Consider the following 25280-nt stretch of genomic DNA (forward strand, 5'->3'; position numbering starts at 1 on the left):
CTTCCTGTGTGCAAACTGGAGATAACAGCCCTGGCCTCTGTTGGAAAATTGCTTTGAGGCTGATGGATGTATAAAAAGTGAGTGGGTTATTATTACTGTATTTCCCCCCTGGTAATGTTAGCTGTCTTTAAAAATAGTGGCACTTGAAAATTCTGAATTACAGTGCTGCTGAATCACAGAGCAATTTTAATAGCTAATTTTGGAGTATGGTAGAGAAAATACATATTTTAGAAAAAGAAGAAACATTCAGGGTTTATTTTCATTATTTTTATGTTGAACATAATGACATGCAACAAAACTTACTTCTTGAACAAAACCATGTTATCACACTGCTGCCTTTTTTCCTTGAAGTTATTGTAAACTAAAAAAAAAAAATGCACCTAAAGTAAATAGTGATTATTGGCCAAGATGAGAGGCACTGCATGACACAGGGAGAGAGAAGGGGAATGAGGGGGAGTGTGAGTGTGTGTATATGCAATTCACAGTTATACTCCCAATTGAAACCAGTGGTTTGTTCTGGTGATGTAGAATGTTTTATTTTTCTTTGTAGCTGTAACCTGTACAAGTGTCACAAAAGATCTGCATGATCTGTTTTATTAGAAAAATTAGTCCTACATGTGTCAGCTTTGTTTCTATGGAGGAGGGAAGAACATATACTGGATATAGTGTTGAACTTTTCATCTTCTGTTATCGGTACATCCCCAACTATTGTTTGCTTGCTTTATTTTTTTTCTCATTCTATTATTTACTTACCTTTCCCTGCATCATTTGTTTTTGTGGGTTTTTTTTTTTTGGTTGGTTTTTTTTTTCTTGTTTTCTCCTTTCCTCTCCTCGCATCCTTTTTTCTTTCAAGAGTTTATTGCTGGTTATTTTTCACTTCTCACTTTCTTCTTCTCCTGTAAGCATGAAGGCCTATGGAAATGTGCAAAGTACCTATGCATGTTAGGTAATTGCATTGAAGACAGAGTAACCACACTGGGTCATTTTTATTCATTAACTAAATATGAAAAAGAAACTCTATATGCTAACTAGTGGAGTAGTGGGTTTTTAATTTTGTAACTTGGGCCCCAAAAGTGGTGGTCTTTTTTCCCCTCCTGTGATAATTGCCTCTCAGCAATTTAATTGTTGCACTTCTAACAGAAATTCAACAGCTGGCACCAGCAAATCTCAGCATCCAGACATAGTTTTGTTTCCAAGCCTCTTCCTTGGCTTCTTCCTCTGAGTTCTGATACATACACAAGAGTAGTTGCTTTCTAGCAGTATAACTCATCTGTGCTTCTTACCGTGTATTTCTGACAGTCTGTGTCAGGTAAATTTTATTACCGACGTTTTCATCTAAATATGTGTGAATCCTTGGACAACATCTTGATAGAAAAATGTTCTAACTTACTCTTCTAATCACCAATACATGGAGTCAGTTTATCTAAGAACTTCTTTTGGAACAATGTGATCTCACTTCTTTCTTTGTCTCATAATTGTTATCTGATAGTCATGTCCAATCTAACTGACTTGTACCTGCGTCTTAGTTGGTGGCCAGTATGAAGTCAATCAAAATTCAGATTTATAGAGCAAATATTTAGGGCTCAGTGCAGACATTATTTGCTTGAGAGATGTATGTAATGATGTTCTACACCTGAGAAAACTGATTTTTGCAGGAGCCTTTTCTAAACTGAGGTACTGTATGGTCCTTTAGTAACTGATCAGACATGAAGTGCTCAGCTTTTTGCTCTTTGTATGGTAACATTTCAGCATACCTTCTACTCTTAAAAAGTCATGCTTCCTATATAAGAACATGATTGTTCTTTGGCTAGGTCTAGAGAAAACAAATTTTTTTTAAGCAATTTATGTAATGAACTATATTTCATATGATGGCATATGATTTATTTGAATCTGTGTGCATTTATTAAGATGCCTTTTTAAATGCTAGTCTTCCAGTCATAGGAAAAAGTCAGTAAGTAATTTCTGAACGTAGTGGTGTTGGGAAATTCTTTGTGAGGATTGGCTTGATACTTTAAATGGCATGGTGCTATAGACTCTGTAAGGCAACCTTTTTACATCTTGTCAAACTAAAGCTAACAATTCTGTTGAATGAACAAGAAATTCTTCTAATAATTTTTAAGGATCTAGTAGTTGTACCCAACTGCAGTTTCTTTCAAGTTGCAATGAAGTAAAAAAGGTATTGTAGGGAAGAATGATTGCATGGTTGAAAGGGTTTCAGTGCTCTATGGGGGTGTGAAGCTTTCCAGGAAAAAAAAAAAGCCAAGGTTCTTTAGTGGTACTTGAGAGTAAATAACACAAAGGGAGGGTAAACTATGACTCAGCAATAGTGTAATTCAACGGCAGCTTTTAAAGTTTATAAAGTGGAGGTGAGTCTTGTAACACAGGTACTACATGTGCAGTTTATATATGTGTACAAGTAGCTCCTCTGCAATGGGTCTTTATGTTTGAAAGGAGGGCAATATATTTTATTTTTGTAGCATGACTTGTAAAAAGTATACATGCAATACATCAAACCCCAAATTATTATTATCAATCATCTTGGAAGGAGTAGCAGCTTGAATACAAATGTCATCCACTTTAGTATTGTGTTTTGCTGTGGTACATTACAAAACAAAGGACTCTAAAGGCAAATTTACTTCCTTAATCAACACATATTTTCTTTTTTTCTCAGGCAAGGTTCTTTACAAATACCTATACTCTTCAAAACAGACTTCTTCTGTTTTGCTTTATTGTGAGTGATGCAAATTAAATGTGCTTATGACACAAGTTTTTAATGTGTATTTTTTATTTAAGCAATGGGAGCTCAATGTTCTGTAATATTTAAGAAATTAAATTAAAAGTTGTGCATATGCGGAACATTAAATCAGTCTATGGGAAAACAGTCTCCTCAGTAACCATTAAATCATTTTCCAATTCTTTAAACCATGTATGATTACTGTTTCAGGAACACAGTGTATCTCAATAACATAGTTCAGTTGCTGAATCTCTTAAGTAAAAATTAATGTATGTGACTTTTTAAAAAATAGTTTATAGATTCTATTGACATAATAATAAAAAGAATGTGATTGGCAGTTTTCTCAGGTTGCTATCTTTTATATCCTGTGGTGATACATTTGTTTTGAGGGGCTTAAATTAGAGAGCAGTTTGTTCCCTGAAGGCAAATATACACAGAGAGCATCAAGAAAATTAAGCTTAATTAGCAAAAGATGCGAGTTTAAAGCTCATTAAGTCCTTATAAACACTTTCCTTCAGAAATAATTTGGCTTTAGTTCTGAAGAGGGTTGATCTTATGTGAATTGTTTAGTGGTGAACTTGGCAGTGTTAAGTTTATGCTTGGACTCGTTCTTAAAGGCATATAATTCTATTCTATGATTTTTAAGGAAGCAGATCTCTACGGGAATTGTGGAAGAATGTGGGGAACAAAAAACAGTAAAAAAAGTATTGCATGCTCATATTGATAGACCTCTACAATAACAGCTAAATATGCACAGGAGTTGATACATCCACACTGAAAAACTACCTGTGATACTAATTTTTTATCATCTGAAGTATAGGAAATTTATCCTAAACTTGAACAGCCTCTTTTCTCTCTCCTTTTTTTCTTTTTTTTTTTTTTTTTTGTTATGGTAGTTTTCAAATGCTCTAGCTTCTTGATTAGCATTGCATATATTTTAATATTACAAGTTCTAGTAATCAAGATAGAGGTCTTAGGAAGTCCATAACATTCAGGCACACAAATAGTATGATAATCTCTGAATCTTTGAATATATCAACTGCCATAAAATTTCATTTAAACCAACTAACGAGAGTGTTGAACAAAAATGATTTGAAATATTTGAGATCCAAAAGTAGTAGGTAATTTCTTATAAATAATAGTATTTAATTTTTTAATCTTAACATGTTTTTAAAAGACATGAAGGTCTGTTTTTCAAACTTCATTTGTCCATTTTGTGATCTCAGTGGTTCTTTTGCATCTGTCATTCACAGTGGAACAATTCCCTTTCAGTACATTGTAACAGGCAATCTCCTCAGAAAACCTTCACATACTGGGCTGTCAATTCAGTCTGTAGGACTGGGAGGAAGGGACCAACATCCTGCTCCCTTCTAATCTCATTCAGCTAAACAGGGTCCCTCTGAAATTTAAATGCTATTATTATACTATCTCATAACGATTTTAACACTGAGTCAATATTCAGTAATTTCAGTAAGGTTGTTTATGTATGTGGCACACACAATTAGTTTAACTGTTCTTGCTTTCTCTTAATTCTTGTATTTTATTTTCTATTTCATATTTTTAAGCCCTCTGTCTACTCTTTCCATTGTCTGTTTTATTGCCACATTAAATATTCCTCGTTCAGTTAAAGCATTTTGGCTGCTAGAGCTGAGTTCAGAGTTTAAATTCTGCTCATGCTGAGCATTCTTTGTAGAGCTATAAAATTAAGAGTTGCAAGAAAGTGTGAATATCTGTAGAAGAATGGCCCCGAAATTGCTCAATAAAATGGTATAGCTGCATGAAGTAAATGGGGGGGAGAGGGAAGAAAAAGAAAAAATTTATTCATCCTAGTGCGCCAAGATTCAATATTTAAGTCACAGAATATCCTTTTCCTATGGAAAAATGCTAATTAAAATTATGCTATTTTAATCTCAAGATTCATGCATGCACTGAAGATTGGAACATCTCAACTGTCCAGTTGTCCACTTCAGAGAAGTTTAATCTTTTAAAATATCATACCACCTTAAATGTGAGGGTTAGAGGTAGAATATAAAACTTGCATAATTTTTCTTGCCATTTTCTTATAATACTAGTGATTAATAAAGAATTCAGCATTGTAGCATTAATTCCTTAAGATTATTTTTTCAGGTAAAATATAAAATGGGACATTTGTCATTGAAGTATGTATCCTGGTTTTTTTTTTTGGTTTTTTTTTAATGAAAAATGGTTACCTGTCCATTTATAACAATTTTCTGACCGGTACCAAGACGTTGATTTAAATAGGTAAAGGGGTATTCTTTTCACCTGCTATGTTCAGATCGATACAAAATCATGTCAGACGGTCCAGTACTTAAGGGAGTGTGTACCCAGTTCTGCAGTTCTTCGAAGTCATTCACTCGTCTGAAATGGCAATAGTGAGGTTGTATAGAGCAAATTACACTTGAGGAGTTTGTATCAGTCTGAGGCAGTCTCTTCAAACTTCAAAAGGCAGTAAGGTTTTCTGGATTGACTCTTATGCTTGATAAAAAGAAGAATTAACCTACCGAGTAGGTCAGGTGTCAGGTAGGCTGTTTCAAACGAATGAATGTGACTGTAAAAAAGGCAAGTGATGGTTGAGTTACTGTATAGTGAATATAATAGTAGATCATTACTCGTATGAAGGAAGGAAACAATGAGGGAATGATCATTCTGTGACAGTAAAGGGTAAAATCTACCTTGCAAACCTTATTAATTTGGTCAATAGGAATACTAGGAATTCAATTTTGGTTTTGAGTCTACCCGTCAAATGCAAAAGTCTCCGTTTTCCCTGGGAAATCACAAATTCTTTCTGCTGCATTCATCATTGCCTCAATAAAGTAGATACTCTACCATTACCTCTTACTTAAATGTCTAACATGGCCTGAAATTTAAAGAAGCGCTGACCTCCATGCATTAATTTGTCTTCAGTGTAAGTTGATGTTTTTTACTCTCTAGAGTAATGACAAAAATATCATCAGTATTGTCACCTGGATATAAGAAGATTGTTGTCTTGAAAGAACATGTGTTTTAGTTAAGACTTCTGTTGTGGTTTGTTTGGTTTTTTTTTTAATGGGAAGATTTTCTCTGCGTCTTTGAGGTCTTCTGGTGATTATTGGTTTACTGTCATAGAACATACCCATTGTTGAATTGTCGAATCATTCTTGTTATTGCCAACGTAGTATAAAGGCTAAAGTATCTAACAGGAATAGCTGTATGGAGGTGAGGGAACCTCAAGTTGCTGTTAAGTTTCAGCACCTTCTTGTAACTTGTACAGAAAAAATGAGGGATTGATTGTGAGCATTTTTGGGGTGCATAGAAGGCAAGTCTTTTAAACTCCTGCTAGAGCAATACATATGGAATGGAGAGAGACAGAGCTGGTAAAATCTGTCCATTTTACCAACACAGTATTAATCATTGTGTGTTTTTATGCCTAATAGGCAAGTAAGATTATCAGAAGTTTGTATGGGATTGCAACAAGCAGCTCCACCATACACCTGTGGTAGTATCCTAATAATAGGAATATTACCGTCCTACTTCCTGTAGATGTACCCTGGAGTTGTTTCTCCTTAAGTTGGGTCATGTTCCTTAATTCTTATGCTTGTTCTGCAGAATTTTTGGAAGCAGTATGTGGTTTATCTTCAGCTTTAGTTTGGAGAATGTTAAGAACTTCTGGAACAAAACACTAAAACACCTGTTCCTGTAAAAGACTACCTACATGTGAAGTCCTCATTTTTTTTCCTTTTCATCTCTTTTTATCACTCCCTCCCCCCCTCCCCAGCACTGACTTAATAATTAACTACTGAAGTGGACCAATTATACGATCTCAGTTGTATGCCTTTGCTTAAGCAAATCCTTAGTGACTTAAATCACTGAATAGGATTATTTTTTCTCTCTTGCGAGGAAGGTAGGTTTAATTAAAGTGTCAGTATTACCTAATGCAATTATTTTTCCAGAGTATAACAGAGATTATTTCAGACAGCTTAAGAAGCAAACAGCACTTGGAGGTTATTATGACTAAACTGATCTGTTTTTCAAGGATACTGCAGAAATCTGTAAAAATCTTCTTTGAATCCATAGCTAATAAAAGTAGTAAGAGGGTTTTGTTTACTTTTGAAGGACGTTGTAATGATTACAATAGTAATAAATCAGATTAATCAGTGCATAAATCTTAATCATACTGTTCTGTGACTCCAACTGCTGTTGTTCAGAATATCCAAGTTGTTGTTGATGACTGCACAAGTGAGACTACAGTAAAAATTCTTTATTTTCAGGGAGTCTGTAGTATTTACTTAGTTTGAAAGCCTTAGGCTCTGGAGTCTTTAATCATGTGCATTTGAATGTAAGCACAAATGTGCTGTCTCCCTTCCATGCTATGCTTTTCTTGTAACTAAATGAGTTGGTATGCTACTTTTAACTATATGGAGTGTAAGATACCAAAGGAGGAAGGTGTAGGCCCCTATTGTCGATGTATTGGAGCATGAATGAGAGTGTCCTGATTTCATGGAGTCACCGAGTGCCTGAATTCCAGATTTACTAAAGTTCGATTTTATTAATATCTTTGATATGTTTCCTTTCTGATAAAAATACAGTAATTTCATCTGTCTTGACTAGCTCACACACATTATACGTGATTCCAAGAAGTGTAACAGTTTTTATAGCAGTTATATATAAGAACAGATTTTAGATCAATTCTTTCTATTATATTTGTCTCAACAGCTAAGAAATCTTTCCAGTTTGGACCTACGTCATATCACAGAACTGGACAATGAAACAGTGATGGAAATAGTAAAGAGATGCAAAAACCTTAATTCCCTCAATCTGTGTCTGAACTGGATCATTAATGACAGGTAACTTCATTTTAGCATCTAAAACCAGTATAAGGTACATTTAACTGGTTGTATTAGTTGAGAATAATTCCTCATGGCTCGGGGGTTGCAGGGGATCAATAAATGCAAGCAGTGTTTTCTGAGTGCTTGTTCTTGCTTGTTTTGTTTAAATCATCTAGGTGTATTTTACAGACTGTACATTTCTGTAGCAAGGAAAAGTTTATTTATGACTAGATGGCAGCACTAATCTGTTTACTGTAGATTTAATGAGAATGTGCTCTTTACCATGTGTCATTGAATTGTACAATTGGAATTGACTCCTTCTGTAGGTAGCTAGGATTTAAACAGATTTATATGCATACAAAAAATGAAGCATATTTTTGACTACATAAGGAAAAATAAACTGCTTGTGGGTTAACTAGTGGAATTCATGTTTCTGTAGAAAACCAGAAGTCCTTCATTGTTTGGGGGAGAGACTTGCCAGGATGAGATTTGAAAGAATAACTGGGGTATTACTTCAGGCTTTTCCTTTTGACCTGAATACCTCCTATCCTGATGTATTCTGTCCTTTTGATTAATTTATTTTAACATTAAATAAATACACACAGATGATATATCAGTCTGTTGCAAATTAGATGAAAAATGAAAAAACTATTGAGAATTTAAAAAGCTGTAGTTTCCTCTTAAAATGAGAAAATATGAGAAAGCCACTACCTCAAGGTGTGCAGAAGAGAACATTTTGAATTAGTTAGGACAGATTGGTTTATTATAACTGGTGTTTTAAACAAAATGAAAGAAACACTTTTAACAGAGAGGGGTTCTAAAACAGTTTCATATAAACCAGAATGATGTTTTAGCAATTACACTTCTTCCCCTTGGTTGCAGATTTTTTTCTAACATACTCTCTTTCAATGTTTTCTGAAGTCTTTAAGAATTCGCTAAAGTGTAAATGAGATCTAGACTTCGGCAGAAGTATAATGTTCTAAAAATACTACAATTCAGCTGTGAAAACAGGAAGTATGATTGAACTTTTATTGTAACTCCTTTTAGCCTTTAAGACTGTTTCTTGATTTTTGTAGGTTTAGGTCAGACCCTTAATGCAACTTCACAGGTTTTGGAAGCACTTAGTTGCCTCAGATCTTTCTGTCTGTAGGGTCTTATTTTCATATGCAGAATAAGGCTACTGTAATGGAAAATTTTAAAGTAAGTCAGAAAAAATAATAATAAGAAAAATGTAAATTTAAGACAGGCACATTACAGGTTTTAATTAAAGTGCTTAGAAATAGTATACCTTTTCTGCATGAATGTTTTGAGCAGGACAGTGCTAAGTATGATCCAAAATGACGCCAAAGTATTCTTGAAATTACTAGAATAAGAAATACATCTTTTAAGTAAATGCATATAACTCTAAAACATCATATTGAATATAGTTAAATTATGAAGCTTAAAAAGAAAAGGAAACCCTTTCCAGCAATGACAGATAGCCTGCTATTGTATGTAAACTTTTAGATCATTGACTTTTGTCTCTGTAGTTCTCTGCATTTTGTCTCTATTTCTAATTATACCTGTCAGTACTTTTTCAACATACAACTGATAACTAAAACTTGACTACGAATTTAAGTTTAGTTATTTCAATTAGCTTCTAGCTAAAAAAGCAAAGAAAGAATTTAGAAAATAGTGCCTGTGTTAAATCTTATTCATAGGCAGACATTTGGCAATTCAAGTATGTTTTTCTGTTTTACAAGCGAGATGAAGCTCCAAATACTAGTCTTAATTTTGCCTGCTCCTCCTAAATGCTGAATTAAGAATTGCTGAAAACTGTGTAAAAGGAATGTGATACAACCACTGGGGTTTAATCAATGTAGACACTGGTTCAGCAGAGTATTATGAGCATATACTCACTTTGAGGATATGAGTGAACCTTCAGATGTTCACAGGACTGTTCAAGTGCTTACCTTGGGTAAAAAAACAAGTTGATTTAAAGTAAATTAGTTTGTTAATCATTTAAGGCAAGGCGAACTTTATCTTTTTTGTTGTTTTTATTTGATGGCTCCTAATCATGAGGGGATGTCAGAGGAGATTTTGCATCTTCATACCCTTAAGTAAACCTTTTGCTTATTGTTGTTGCTAACACATAAGAGATAGTAGCAGTCTAATGTTTTACCTTATTCTTTGTTTCAAAACAGAGAGATCAGTTCTACCACCTCACCACCACACCTCCCACCCCCTGTTATTGAGCCTGCTTACTTCTGAGACCCAACTACACAGGGATTCTATTCCAGAATTTTTTCAAACTTTACAGGACACTTTTTTGTTCTGTTTAGAATGGCTAAGGGTTGGTGGGGATTTTTTTTGTTATTGTTGTTGTTGTTTTTTAAAGCCTTGGAAAACTGTTTCCCTCCATTCCTTTTTGCAAAGTCAAGGGAGAAAGAAAAAGAAGTTCTCAAAAAAAATGGTATAGCTTAAAGAGGTATCTGTGATTTGTCTCTTAGCGGTAGTTGATTATTGGTATGTTTTAGAGCGGAAGTAAACCATTGGTTTTAAAACTTTGTTTTAGATTTCTTTATTGCTTCCAGGAATCCATAACAATTCTTCCATAAGGAAATCTGTGGCCCCAGAATATTTATAGCATTCTCTTGCTTGTGACACAGTATTGGATCTAATGCTGTGATGGTTACAGTTCTTGCTAAGTAACTGAAAGTATCTGAATTACAGAGAACAAGATTCGTGCATGGCAGGCACTTACTAAGATTTTTGGTGCTGTGATTCTTTTGCACATGCAGTAATTAACAAGAACTATTATTTCTCTATTTTGATTAAAGCTATTTTTGTTTTTGAAAGTATGCAACTCAAAGGCTTATGTAGGGCAGTAAAAAATAATTTAATTTTACCTAAGGCAAAAAATATGTTCAGTATGTTCAGTTGAGATACTTTTGACATTATTTTTAAAACGAAAGAAAACTCGGTCCCTTATAATGACTTGTAAAAAAAGGCTCTAAAAGTTGCGAGTTAAGCAAGATCAAAAAAAGACCTATTAAAGTAATCTAGCATAATGATTTCTTCTCAAAGAATTACAGCTCCCTCAAAAGCTTCGTATACTATTTGTCATGTTGGTTAAATATGTTATAGAAACAGTCCTACTAGTTCTGTAAAATGGGAACAAAACCAAACTTGCAAATTCTTTTAGGATGCATCATGAGTAGATTATCTCAGGTCTTTGCAATTGGAAAGGAGTAAAATGAGTTCTCTGTACATGGTGGTGTGAATAATATATCCTAAGGCTTGATTTGAATAACCTTATGACCTTGAAGTTGTCTTAATGGTCACTGCATTTGCTCTTTTGACTTTTAATTGATACAATAAAAATACTGACATGTAGAAATAAATCTCACGGAGGATTGAGGAAAATGTAGTACGACATACTGGCAGTTTTCAGGGGTGTGTGATTTTTCTAATAGTTCAGGGGACGTCTGCCATGTAGTATATCCATAAATGACCAAGGAGCAAGCAGCAAGTAATCTAACATTATTTTTTTTGTGGATCTTATCTCTGTGGGCCTTGAGTTGCAATTCACTTTGATTTCTGTATTATATAATTTACCTATAGGTAGACATTTAAGAGCTGTGCAGTGACAGTCAAGTCTTTGGAGTATTTCTGCTTCCATAAGTCATCCTTCATACTAAAACACTCCCTTAGAAATATTTGTATAGGATTGAGGATGTTTGCTAGCCCCTATTGTATCTGTGGTTCTTCTAATAAACATCATGGCATATGTACTACTGCAGATAAGGTAAGGAACTTTACCTAGTGCTACAGTGATATGTTTTTGGTGCTATAGCACTGCCAGTCATCTGCGGTAAGGTTCCACCTGCATAACAAAATTAATGATTGGTTTTGAAGCCACAGGACAATAATTTCCCAGCCATTTGAGAACATTGGTCCTTCTGTAGGTAGTGCCATGTGTTCTTGTAGTAATTGTCAAGAGAGCTGTATTTGTCACGTAAATTATCGCACACTGGTTGTAGGTGACTTTGTTAGCAGGTGCTGAGATTTGCAGAGCACCTGGAGGTTGTTGAGAGTGAGATGTGTTTTGTGACTTGGAGGCAGATAAGCAGTATCTGCATGGCACAGTGAATCAGCAAGGAATGTAGGTTGATGACCTTCTAGTAGTATCGCTGCCATCAGACTTCTGATTAGTGATGTGGGGCAAGGTAAGCCTTATGTGTTCCTCCTTGAGCTTTCGGCACAGGTGGGAAGCCTGGATTTGGTCTAATTATACAAGTTCTGAGAAAACTGCTGTCCTTCTGTAGTGCTTTCATGAAATACTGCTTTGGATAAAAGAGTACATGGTGTAATGGGACAGTCTCCCCATACTGTAATGATTTAAGACTTGGTGAGGATTCTGGTTGGAGTCCAGGATTTGGAAATACAGACTTTTTGACAGGGGTAGTAGTCAGGAAGTCAAGATATGGAAGACATTCAGAGGAACTATGGTTGGAAGCCAGACCATAAGCCTGAAAACCAAAATGTTTACAGCAGCACAGGAGAAAGGAGCATTTTCTCCTTTGAAAGAGGCTTCATCTGCTCTGTTCTACTGGGCCACTAATGCAGCATTGTTTTCTCAGGACTGGGTATCATACTTGTTGGCATAGAGCATATGGGGGTTTCTACGTTGTTACTTAAGCACAGTAAATTGTTAATGTGGTCTTCCATACGCTTTATAAGTGTTTAAAAAAATCTGTGTTGACTGCCTACCATGACTTCATGTGAAGCCATGTAATCTGCCTTGGGAGCATCTGCTGTGATCTGGATGTGTTGTGGGTAGATGATGCAATGCTGAAGATAGTCTCAGCACGTGATGAGTTTACTGTGTTTAGCCCCAGAACTGCTGGTGTATGTGAATGGCCCAACATTTCATGAGCAGATGTAAGCATCAAAATAGTAGCTCAATTCTTAGAATATATTATTAATAAAATGCAGGATTAGTGAATGCTAGAATTATTTTCAAGAAATGTAATAAAATGAATCTTATCTTCCTGAAAGTGTAAGCCTCTTCATACTTGATGTGGAAATTATTTTAATAAAATGACTTCTAAAATAAAAATGTATAAAGCTTTCAGCTTGCATATATTTTTGCCCAGGCAAAGATGTTCATTTTATCTGTGGTGCCTACAAATGCTAATAGAGTATCTTAGTATTCATCACTTTTAATCTGACTGAGGTGGAAATGTACTTCAGGAGCACTGATACTTATTCCTGTCGTTTTGTATAATCTGATTTTGGGGGTATAGTAGAGCCTTCCAGAAAAGTAACTGTATTTTTATATGTTATTAGTCATGAACCATTCTAGGTGAATACCAACATTTCTTAATTTTAATTTAATTTCATCTTTTCAGTGTTATCTGAAAGATGATCTCCTTTGAGTTCTCTGCGTATTTATCAGGTGTTTAGTCAGCTACATTATGTAACTTTTTACTGAGTTCAAGTTTTTAATGTCACACAAATTAATTTTACTTTTAAAATTACTTATTCTTTTGAATGTCTTTTTAATGAAATTTGTAAGAAAATTGGCTTCACCCTGCAGATGTGTTTTGTAAAATGATTTGAGGCTGACTGTCAGATTTTTTTTAATTTCAAAATACAGCATAGAAGTTGGACAAAGAAAGATAATTGGCATGCTTTGGTGAATTATCAACTTTAAATTCTGGGTCGTCATTTCTTTTTTTTAAGTGTTTATGAAATAATCCAGAGTGGTGGGTTAATGTTGGTGGGCTGCCAGATGCCCACCAGCTGCTCAGTCACTTCTCTGGTCCCTTCTGTGTTTGTCCCCCCACCAATAGGACAGGAGGAGAAAGTAAGATGGAAAAGCTTGTGGGTCAAGATAAAGACAGGGAGATCACTCATCAATTACTGTATGGTCGAAAAAGACTTAACTTGAAGCAGATTAATTTATTGCCAATTAAAAATAGAGTAGGATAGTGAGGAAAAAAGGGAAAAAATAAACCATCTTCCCTCACCCTGCCCTTCTTCCCAGGCTCAACTTCAGTACTTTATTCCCAGCTTGTTGACCGCCTCCGCCTGAAGCCATGCAGGGCAGTAGGGAACAGGGACTGCAGTCAGTCCGTAAGACTTCATCTCTGCCACTCTATCCTCACACTATTCCTCTGCTCCAGTATGTCCTCTTGCAGCATTTTAGGAGCAGGGAGGCTGCAGGGGTGGCTTCTGTGAGAAAAAGCCAGAAAGTGCTCCTATGTCAGATAGCCAGTTCCAGCTGGCTGCAAAACAGACCCACTGCTGGCCAAAGCTGAGGCAGGCAGCGATGTGGTAACATATTTACAAAGGGTAGAAGACACTGCACAACAGAAGGGTGAGGGAAATGGACACCAATATCAGTGAAAAAGGAGGAGGTGCTCCAGGCACTGGAGCAGAGATCCTTCTGCAGCCTGTAGTGAAGACCATAGTGAGCCAGACTGTCCTTCTGCAGCCCATGGAGGTCTATGATGGAGCAGATAGCTGCCCGTGGGGGACCCCATGGTGGAGCAGGTAGATGTGCCCTGAAGGAAACTGTGACCTCATGGAGAGCTCGTGCTGGAGCAGGCTCCTGGCAGGAAACATTAGATTGGAACAGATCACTCTCATACTGTCTGCAAAGTTTTAACAATAATAAAAATAGAAAATGTGTTCTAATAATTAAGTGTAACAGTCCTTTCATTGAGGTTTTAGCCTGCTAATTCTACTTCTCTCTATGACTGGTATTAAAATAAGTAAGTTTTTAGGAGTCATTTTCCGGTGGAAATGGATGTTATCAAACAGTAAAACTTTAAAGCTATTGTCATGATTTTCCACCCTTTTTATCTTTCTTAACATACTTGAAAAAGAAGGAAAATAGTCCACTGTTGTCACACTGCTGAAATGTATGATAAATGAAGCTTTGTAAATAGTGAAAATATGAGGAGGGTGATTAAGTCTGACAATTCTCAAGTAAAATACTTGAGATGATTAATGTCTACTGTGATTAGTTATTAATGTAGTGCGAGGGACTTAGCATCAGCCTAAACACTTTTATGAGTTGTGGCATTAAAAAAAAAATTGGAAGATAGGTATGCACTTGTTAAACCAAAGGAGAAATTTCTTAGACTTGATTGCTAGTAATTAAAAATGGCAGACATGACACAAATGTGGCTTGACTATTTTCTGTATGACGTTCCTTACAGAAATTAAGAAAGTGCAATGTTTCCTGAAGGCATGGAAATGACAGTGTGTTATAAATCGGAGTCCTTAGTGCATCATGAAAACTGAAAGGTTTTGCGTATATATAATTTCTGTACAGATAAAATCTATGCCATGTTATATTTTGAAGTAGTATAAAAAATAAAAAATCCAACCTACTAATGCTCAGAAAAGATGTAGCCCTTATTGCAATTACCATTGCATTCTGAGGTTGCAACCTATAGTTCACTGTGTAGTCAGAATAGACACTAGACACGGTACTTGAAAAAAAAGAGAGAAGAGATAGCTGTCGTAATGCTTTACTGGTGTCGTAATGATTTACTGCACTGACTATATTGTTTAGAGACTGTCAGAGAATCCTTTAGAAATAGTATTTGAAGGGAGTATAACCGTGTTCTAAATTTGCTTTAGACTGTTCCTTGCTGCATGGGGTTAAGCTCAAAATTAAAATAATTTTGCAGGTTTTTGGTGGGATTTTTTGTGTGTAGGCGAGCATAAGACCTGTGTTATTGGTGGCATCTTGCCATCATATTAGCGGGAAATGTCAGCTGCTATACACTAATGGCCTTCAATCCTGATCAGATAACTCAGTGATCCCACCTTTTTCTCCTGTTGAAACCAAAGAAGGCTGGTATATGCTGAATTTTATATGAAGTTAAATGTAGTTATTTTGTGTGTTTAGATTCAAGATTAACCACTAAGTACTGAATTGTAAAGGAGATGAAAAATTTATGTACCTTTGAGAAGTCGTAGCAAGCTTGAAGAGGAAGATGGTGATGAAATCAAAGTTGAGCTGATAGAATGTATGACTAGGTAGTTCTGGAATTAGCAGTAGTAATGTAATGAAGAAAATAAGAGTAACTTAAATTTAAAGTGATGATCATGGTGATGCCTATAGGGTAAAGTTCATGAACAAATGAGTGATGCAGAGAAGAAAAACCAGCAAACCCTTAACAGTGACATGTTTGGATTGGAGTCTCCCTGACTTCTGTGTATGCCCTGTGATTGTGATCTACTGGTTTTCAGAACTGTGGTGAAATGATCTGAGACTTCCTTCAATCTGTGCATCTCGTTTTTAACCTCATGGAGTGAGAAAGAAACTGGTATATACCACCTCTGTGTGCCACAAGGGAGCTGGGACTCAGCCAGCTTGTACAACTGACCATCAGAGGGGCAGAGTGTTTTCCAGGCCTCGGTTCTAATACACACAGAGAAGGCAGGAAACAACCTGCCTGCTCATTAAATACAGCCTGAATTTTTCACTGGCAACCTTTTTTGTAACCTGTAGAGCGCTCTAATGCCACGCGTGGAGGACAGCGTCCATTTCTGGGCTCACCAGTACAAGAAAGACATGGACATATTGCAAGGAGTCCCACAAAGGTGGTGAAGGGCCTGGAGCATCTCTCCTATGAGAAAGGCTGAGAGAGCTGGGACTTCAGCCTGGAGAAGAGAAGGCTCAGGGGGATCTCATCAGTGTATATAAATACCCGCAGGGAGGGTGCAAAGACACAGCCGGGCTCTTTTCAGTGGTGCCCAGTGCCAGGGCCAGAGGCAGTGGGCACCCAGGGAAACACTGGAGGTCCCCTCTGAACACCAGGAAACACTTGTGCACTCTGAGAGTGACAGAGCACTGGCACAGGTTGTGTGAAGAAGCTATGGAGTGTCCCTCCTTGGAGACAAGGGCTCTGAGTGACCTTGGTTGAGCAGGAGGTTAGGCCAGATGGCCTCCAGAGGTCCCTGACAACTTCATCCGTTCTGTGATTCTCGTACTAACACGTGTTAGACAGTTTGTGTTGAATTATTCTGTTAAGAAAACTGGTGGTAGAATAAGTGAGCCTCACCATAGCAGTCATCTTCCTTGCTGGCTCCAACTTTTTCAAGGCTTGTTGTGATATGTTTGGACAGACAGTTATCTCCTAATTCTGGGAAATGAATTGGCCAAGCAGGACCTAAAGGAGGTCCCCAGGGAATATAAGACATGTTATTAACATCACCATCATTGATGTTAGTGCTTACAGTGAAGAGTGAGAAAAATTTGGTTTCTGCTCTCATTCTTTCCATGTTCTCCCCCAGTACCAATTACCTCCTCTTATTTCTTTCCTTTTCCTCCCCCTCAGAGTTCATCTAATAAGCATCTAATCTATGTAGCCAACGGCATTTAACAGGTGGTTGTGGGCCTGTGGTAGCGGAGAGTTAGGAGCAATGACAAAAGTTGTGCACAGGAACAAGTTTGCCAGGTTGCAGTCTGTAGTATCCTAGTGTTGCAGCACCATCGGAATGTTACTTTCCAAAGACAGATACTGTTTCCTGTATGTGATGTCATTCCTCCTCCCCTGCTCTGGCAACACTTTCCAACTTCTTAAGGAAAAAGAAGAAAAAGAAGGACTAGGGTCTTAGTGCCATCATCATTGTCTAATCTTAAGTACTTTTGGCTTTTACCAAAGAGGACAGCTAATGCAATCTTTATATAAGCTAAAAGATTGCTGGGAAAGCAGTTTCTTTACAAATTCTCTCTGTTTCTAAAGGTCTAGAGTTAAAATAAAACTAGTTTACAAATCCTTAGTACTTTTTAGCTCAGATTTTTGTATTTTTCTCAAGAAGTTTAGAATAATTTTGAAGGTGGTTATTGCCATTCCTATGATCTGATTAGTTCTGATGGAAAGCCCATTTGCATTTCACTGTTTAGTTTTACACAAGGGAAGAGCCACCTTTGCTTTGCTGGGTCTGTTTAGTTCTTTACAGCAGTACTTCTGTTTCCATTGTGAAAAGAGGTGGTGTTACCTCTTCAGATGCTGCAGCTGGCTGGATTGACGAAGATCTGCCGGCTTGTCATTTTTGAAGACTTTTTTTCTAGATCTTTGATGAAACATATGTATCCTTAATAAAGGAAAAGTTCTCCTAATAAATAGAAAAGTATCTTTGGGGTAACAGCACTGCCAATAATGTTTTCATAGCTTCTTTCTTAAGTTTTCCACAGTCAGAGAGAAAGCAATACAATAAAATATTAACCTACTTGTAAAACTGTTTAAATTGTGTGGCTAGTAAGATAGATTTCTCTTTTGTTTGACTTTAGAACCAGAGTCTTCACAAGTAGAAATGACAACTCATTAATAATTAATACTGTAACTCCATTCCTAGAAAATGAGCTAGTGTACTTTCAAATGAACATTCTATTGAAGTCAGTGAAACAAGAGCCATACATATGTCTGACATATAAAAAGTGTGTTAAAATACACCTTACACTTGTTATCTGAGGTTAGTGAAATTCAACTTTTGGAACATTTTCTGATATATTTTGGTATTTTCTGATATATTTTGTGGTATTTTTTTAAATTTTATTGTCAGTTATTTTCTTTCAAAATATATACATTTTAAAGTTTATGCTTTTGTTTTCTTGTTGTATTTCATATTTTTATTGTATGCAGATGTGCACATATAGATACAGTGTGTATGTAACAAAAAGAACTTTGAATGTAATATGCTATGTTTTCTGGGTGGATGAAAAGAGATTTTCGCATTTGTGTCAGCATGCTAGTGTTGAATGAATGAATGCTGCCTATTTAGAAAAGTCTACATCTGGATAAGAGTTACATCTGGATAGGTAAGTTTGTAAATCTGAGTTACTCTAATTTGTTCACTTCAGTAATAACATATCAGACAGCAGTATTTTTTTAGTTGAAGCCACACCATGTTCCAGCTTTAGACTTTACCAAGAGTTAGGTGTAAACCCTTTGTGCCAAAACCTGGGGTTGGATGCAGGAACTAAAAACCCGGGTTGCAAGAAAGAAACAGGTATGCAAACCTTGCCCAGTGCAGAATAGAACAGAACCGAAAAGCTAATTTTGGTTGTCCACCTATTGTTAAACAATTTCTAAACAATGGGAATTTGTTTGCAAAACCGAATTTCGAACTCATGCATGTGTACAGTGGGTTATCTGTTAATTGTTCTGCTCTTTGATTCTTTCCTGGCTAAACACTATTAACAGTTACACAGTACTGCCAATGCATAATGCTAAGCTCCTTGAAAGGCCCTTTCAACACTACTGAAGTTGCAGTTTACTTCTATCCAGAAAATCAAGCATAAGTTGATTTTAAAAGGAAAAAAAAAATTCTGTATTGGAAGAATACTGAGACAAATTTGATTTTCACAATAACATGAGACAAAAGGCCTTTTATCACTCTCAGTTTATTGAACACTAGGTATATAATATAAAATGCATTCATTCCAGCATGATTATTAATCATATGTTGATTGACCTGGGATGTAATAAACTTAATTTTTTATGGGTTTGATTGCAGTGTCTGAGAAGATATCTGTTTAGATAATTCAGAGTAAAAAGCACTCTTGAAGTATTTATTTCCTTGCTAGAATATCTTCAGGTAAATTTTACTCGCAAAGTCCAGATATCATTCAATTGTAGAAGTTGCTTTTCCATGCTGATCTTGGCAGCTATGTATCAACAAGGCATAACAATAAGCTTCTTAGACTGAACAATGTGTAAAATGGCACTAAGCAACGCATGTCAGATGGCATTCAAATATTCATGCAGTTGTTTCAGATATTGAAAGTATTTCCCACTGTGAATAAAGTACTTAAAGCACAACGTCTTACCTTCAGAATTTTATAGCTCTGCTGTTCACAATCTCTGTATTTCTTTTGGCCAATGGTTTTCAGTGGTTTCTTTTTCTACAAATGTATATGCAGTGGTTCTGAAGTGATCCTTTAAATTCTGACATATGTTGGCTATATTGAGACAGTACTTTTCCTCACTATTTGATATAGGCTAGATATTTTGTTATACTTGCATATTAAAAACTGTAGAAAAAATAAAAATATGAAATATTTGGTAAAAATTCAGATGATTAATAGAGTATTTTGACTATACTTGTGTTTACTGATAATATGCTCTAATTCATTGAAAATAATTTATATAGATAATGTGAATCTGTAGTCATTTAAACTCTTCTCGTATAAACACATGTAAATTCAATTTCTGTGTTCTAACAATGTTTCAAACTTTTAGCTAATAGAACAGTAATGTAATTGATCATTTAGACTTTAAAGAAAGCATTTTTCTAATCTGTATTGCAAATTGTTGCCCCATTTCTACTTACAGACATATCAATTAAATATTGGCCAGCTGAATTTGGCTGAGAAAGTTTGTGCCACCCTTTAGCATTTCAGCAGGGGAAGAATAAAAAGTCTGTGCACAAGCTTTCATCCATTAGTTGTCTTCTGGCCTGAGAGACTGTGGCAGGAATTTACAATTATATTAGACTCCCCTGGGGCAAACAAACAAGAAGGAAAATACATTCTATGCAGCATAGTTGTGCTCAGTGGTCTCCATTTGGGCTCTTTTCCTGCCTGTTTCTGGTCTCTTTGTTGATGACTGTAGCAGCAGAATTGCCAAGAGTTGTTGTAGCTTGGAGCTGAATGTAATGGACGTTTCTAATTTTACATAATTGCAAATCTAGCTCAGAAATTCCAAGTTACCTTCAACCTTCAATTCATTGTTGAACCACAAAAATTTGTTTTATTTCAGTACTCTAGACTTTCCAGGGAAAAATAAATATTTTTTTAAAATCTAGCATTCCGAATTCGAAAGAGAATTGAAATACAACTGAAAACTAGATTTTCTAGTAATATCTCACTCTGTCAAACATTACTTAAAAACTAAGGCTCTTGCCTTAGATGCATCTCAAACTTCAAATCATCGCATTTGCAATTATCAATTAATCATTTTGACAAACCGTATTTTATGATATTTTTCGCAGCTCACTGAATTGCAGTCTACATGAATTGCATTTAAAGACTAACGGAGAAGTATTCTTTAGACAACTCATCAGAATAACCTTTTCTGTACTCCCCCTTCTTTCCTGTAATGCTGAACGGTTTTCTTAAACGTGTTCTAACCAATGTGTGTTTGCAAAAATGTGTCCAGATTAGCCCTGATCTAGATGGTGATATATTAATATATCTATGAATCTGAATAGCTGTGAGTTTTATGAAATAAATAAGGTGAAGCAATGTGAAAACTGTAATTATTTTTAAAAAGCAGGACAAAAGTTAGTTTGAATTTTCACTGTTATAGCCATTTTATGTATTGGCTGCAAAAATGGAAACTACCATGTTAGAAATAATAACAGGTGCCATTTTTTTTTTCTTTAGATTTTGCCTTAGTCTCTGATCCTTTCATTTACGTGCTTATTCAAACATTAATTATTGTTTATTTAATTTTTAATGGCTTCAATTCAGATTTGGTTGTCTACACATCTTACTGTTACAGAATTTAGCCTTCAAGATCTCTGCGTTTGTCCTGAATTTCTGTGAATTTTTTCCATTTGTATAAATAACATACTGTATAGCCTTTTTGTTGTTTTTTTGGTGCATAGATGTCTCATGGAAGAGATGATTAGTATGTTTATAAAGCATTATTCAAAATGTAGCTGAACAATGGACTTTTTCCTAGTACATTAGGACTTTTCAACCAAGCAACCATGCTTGAAACAGTAATTATATCAGGAATTAAACCATGTTGTATTGGAGATAGAAAGCATTTTTATTTTTAAGAACATGAAACTGATCTAGAGATCACAGAGTAGCTATGGCTACTTGGCTGGACCAGAAGACAGTGACAGTGCTCCCACAGCTGGGAAGAGTTTGAAGGCTAGAGTTGCACCTTGGCAGGAGCCATGATCTGTGGGAAAGAACTGGGATGAGCTTTAGGTGACTTGGCTGCCCCCAACCCCTCTGAATGTTATAGATTACAGTGACATTATCTGATACTACTCTATTAGTTTCATCTCAGGGCAATTTTTTGCTCTCTGGTACTTGGCTTTTTCAGGCTATCTTCATGCACTGTCCAGGTGCTCCCAGCAATTTTGCTTAATTGTCCTTTAAAAATACTTCACTTACCAGTATTCACCATTTCCAATTTATCTGGATATAACCCTTTGTTTGTCTTCATTGTTTTCTTTATTGTTAGTATTTTGAGTCAAGCCTGTATCTCCTGTTTGTGCAGGATTAGAGTCTTCAGCCCAGTCTTCATGGTGTCAAGACAACACTCCAGCCGTATGTCCTAGTTTGTAAGGGATGAGAAAGCAGGCTGCTGTGCCTCTGGGTCTTACTAAATCTGGCCTTGCAGTCAGAAGCTGATTCCAGACCCTGCGTGCTACTGGTGGGCACTAGATGAGCAAAATCGGTGGTGTAGTGTACTTCACTGGCAGTTTAGTTGATGATTTTCAAGTAAACTGCAGTCCCTAGGTCCTAACCTGAGACAAGCACTCAAAAATGAGCAGCTAAAATATGTCACTGAATCTTCAGTTTAATTATTTACTCACACTTCTCTTTCAACCTTCATTTTACACGGATCGTTTTGAGTATTCAAAGGGTAAAATACAGTATTGTAGAACAAAGTAAAGCGTCTCTTTCTGAGACTGCAAATTATGCTCGTCATTTTGTCAGGAGAGCAGGACTTATAAGCACACACCCTTCTTGGTACACTGCCTGTCACTATTAGTCTTTTTTTGGCAAATGCCTTGAAAATAATGGTATTAAATAGACACTTGCATCAAAGTAACTTTTGTTATAGGAAGTCTTACAATTCTATAAAGATTCATATATATTGTTCAATTGCATCTTAAAAGGCCTACAGGAAAAGCAAATAGTTCATTTTTTTAGGTATTTTGAATGGGCAGCAGCTCTCCATTTACAATACCTTAAAATCCACTGGTGGTATAGTTTAGATGAGTTACCCAGATATGTTCAAGTTAAAAAAAACCACCATTTGAATAGTAAAAAAAATAGTAAAAAAACTTGAAAATGTCTAAAGACAAGAGCTGCACAAAAATCCCTCCACTTCTGGAAACAGTAAATATCTCAACAAATACAAGGCTAATTACTCTTACAAAATACTTTAAGGATGTGAGACTTGCATGTGATTTAAACCATTATTTTTAGTCACATTGTGTAAGTACAAATTATGTTTTACAATTTTTATCATAAAGGCTTCATTATCTAATGTGATATGGTAATGTTTCCTGAAATGTTTAATGGTACTTTTTTGCATTAAGATATGAAATACTCTAACATCCATATACATAAATACATGTACATGCCTGCATATTATGCAGAATTTGTTCAGAAACTTCAAAGTGAATTTCTGTACAGAATTTTCCGTAAAGAATATATATTTGAACATAGGAGAAGTTTTACTGATAAATGTACAGTATCGAGACTTTTAAAGTCATACGTCAAGATCTAATAGTATTCTAGAAATATTAGATTAAAGCTAATAATATTACGTCATTAAATCTGTTTTATGAACTTATTCTCATGTTCATATGATTTCCCCAAGCTCATTGTAACATCACATTTAAAAACAAGATTAAAATCTTAACACACGTTCTACAAGGTATTAATTTTGCTGGTTTTCCACATGTACGTTGCTAGTAGCTGTCCATGTCTGTCTTGTGAAATAATCCCTTCCTAAAATAGGATGTTCTGTAATTTCCCGTTAACAATGAAGAGTATTTTGATTAATGATGTAGCAGAAAGATCAGCACATACTATTCTTTTGTCATCTCACCTTTGGCATCACACAGTAAGTACGTGCAGAAGAGATGTAAAATCCAGCTGTTAGGAATAGCTAAACCTTCTTGACATCCGCAGGTGGTTTAGACTATGTCTATGTAAAACTAGGTGCTCATTTTATTACTTGAAAAACATGGCCTCTAAGTGAGCCAAAGGATAAGTGAAAGGGTGAATTGTCAGGAAAAAACTTTTATTATGGTATTAGTAAAGGACACAAATGTTCTATTTAGGACACAGTATTTGGAGATCGGATGATGTAGAGTATTTCTTAACATAGTTTTCACTTTTCATTATAGTATAGGATTTAACAATTTTTTTCATCCCAGTTTTCACTCATGAATGCAAGTCTAAAATGCTATTCTGCTGTAACAGCAGCACGAGAAGGTGATTGAGAATCCCATACTTTCGCTTTTTATTTAGTATGTGTGGGAAACAATAGAGGTGATGATTTGTCTAATTGCTCTACTGTAGTTGCAGTTACAGAGAAAAGGTCAATCTAGTCATTGCCAATTAAACTATGAAAGAAAACACATTTATAGCCCTGAATAACCATTATGCCAATTTTATGCTGTTCATCAGTGTATAACACATTTACTAGGATATATAAATCTTATCTTTCTTGGTATTGCGGCAGACTTGTTCTATTACAAGCACTTTGTCCTGCCGAGTAGAGATAGTCTTAAGTATTGTCTGTTATTTGCACATACTTTCATTGCCACATGTGGTTTGTGCACAGGAAAACCTGGCTACCTTAATGAATAGCAATGGATGTGCCAGATTACAGTTTGACCCTTTTGTTTTCACATAGTTAAGACACGATGTGCGACAGGACAAAATTTCTAGCTTGTAGCTGCTATAGTTGTGTTGGCATCAAGTTTAACAAATGAATAGGGGAAACTTGCTAAAATTGCACATACTCTGTTTTACATATCCTTCCTGCCCTTTGGGAAAGTTTAGTATCTCCTGTGGGTACTATTATAGGGAGTACTTCTTTTGTAAGGGCTTTGTATACTATGGTTACTCTATAGTGATAGGGGACGAGGTAATGAGCAAGTACGAGAAAGTAAATCAACAATGCTGATACAATATTAAGTGAAACTTCAGCCCTTATGGTTGGCCAGTAATTACTTTGTCTTTTTGTCTTATACTCTAGTATGATTAACAAAGTGACTCTTTTACGATGTGTTACCTCTCTTTTTCACTTTGCTGGTTTGCTCATGGGAAGTTATATCGCCTAGAAGCATATTCAGGAATAATGAACAAAGGCCCTTGTTGTTTGCTGCTTTGCACTGCAAGCAATCCTGTGGCTGCATTTTGGACTATTATCTGCAGCAGCAATACCATGTCCACATGTCCATCATATTGGTCTGGCTGGCTACCGCAGCCACCTCCGACTCAATTAGTCAAGTTTAGCTGTATATGCCTGGACAACATAAAATGAGTTTGCAGTATTCTGCAGGTTTAGGGAGCAATTAGTCTTTTTTTTTTTCTTCTTTTTTTTTCTTTTTTTTTTTTGTTTTTGTTTTAATCTGTTGTTGCTCTGCCAGATCAAGTTTAGATCAGCCCTCGTAATCAGTCTTCTGATCATAGTGGTGCAGACTGACACTTTTGGATATGGAAGAGCTTGGCACAATCATAGGAATAATGGGAAATAGTCTTTGTGAGTTCCAGTCCCATTAGAGCAAAATTTGTCATTAAAACAGGGGAGCCTGGTAAGAAAAAGTTCTTGTTTCCAGCAGTACAGTATTTTCCAGTATTGTCTATCTCTTATGCAGCTTTTAGGAATATTTTTTTTTCAGGTGGAGGTGAAAAACATGGTTTCTTGCTTGTAGCTGCCAAATAACTTTTTTCTGAGTCTACTCATTGAGGATGTAGTAGAGTAGGAACAGTAACATGGAAC

The 25280-nt window shown here is 35.8% G+C and overlaps 1 protein-coding gene across 3 annotated transcripts in view; it reads left to right on the plus strand.

The window, feature by feature from the left end:
• The window catches only part of FBXL17 (F-box and leucine rich repeat protein 17), a 279919-nt gene that overhangs the window by 82556 nt on the left and 172083 nt on the right, over positions 1-25280 (plus strand). For all 3 annotated transcript variants that reach the window (XM_040579651.1, XM_040579652.1, XM_040579650.1), the window contains one exon: positions 7448-7578. In XM_040579651.1, coding sequence (XP_040435585.1) covers positions 7448-7578 — 131 coding nt within the window. The remainder of the gene's footprint in view (positions 1-7447; positions 7579-25280) is intronic.

This window comes from Falco naumanni, chromosome Z (genome assembly GCF_017639655.2).
Source record: "Falco naumanni isolate bFalNau1 chromosome Z, bFalNau1.pat, whole genome shotgun sequence".
Classification (NCBI taxonomy): domain Eukaryota; kingdom Metazoa; phylum Chordata; class Aves; order Falconiformes; family Falconidae; genus Falco; species Falco naumanni.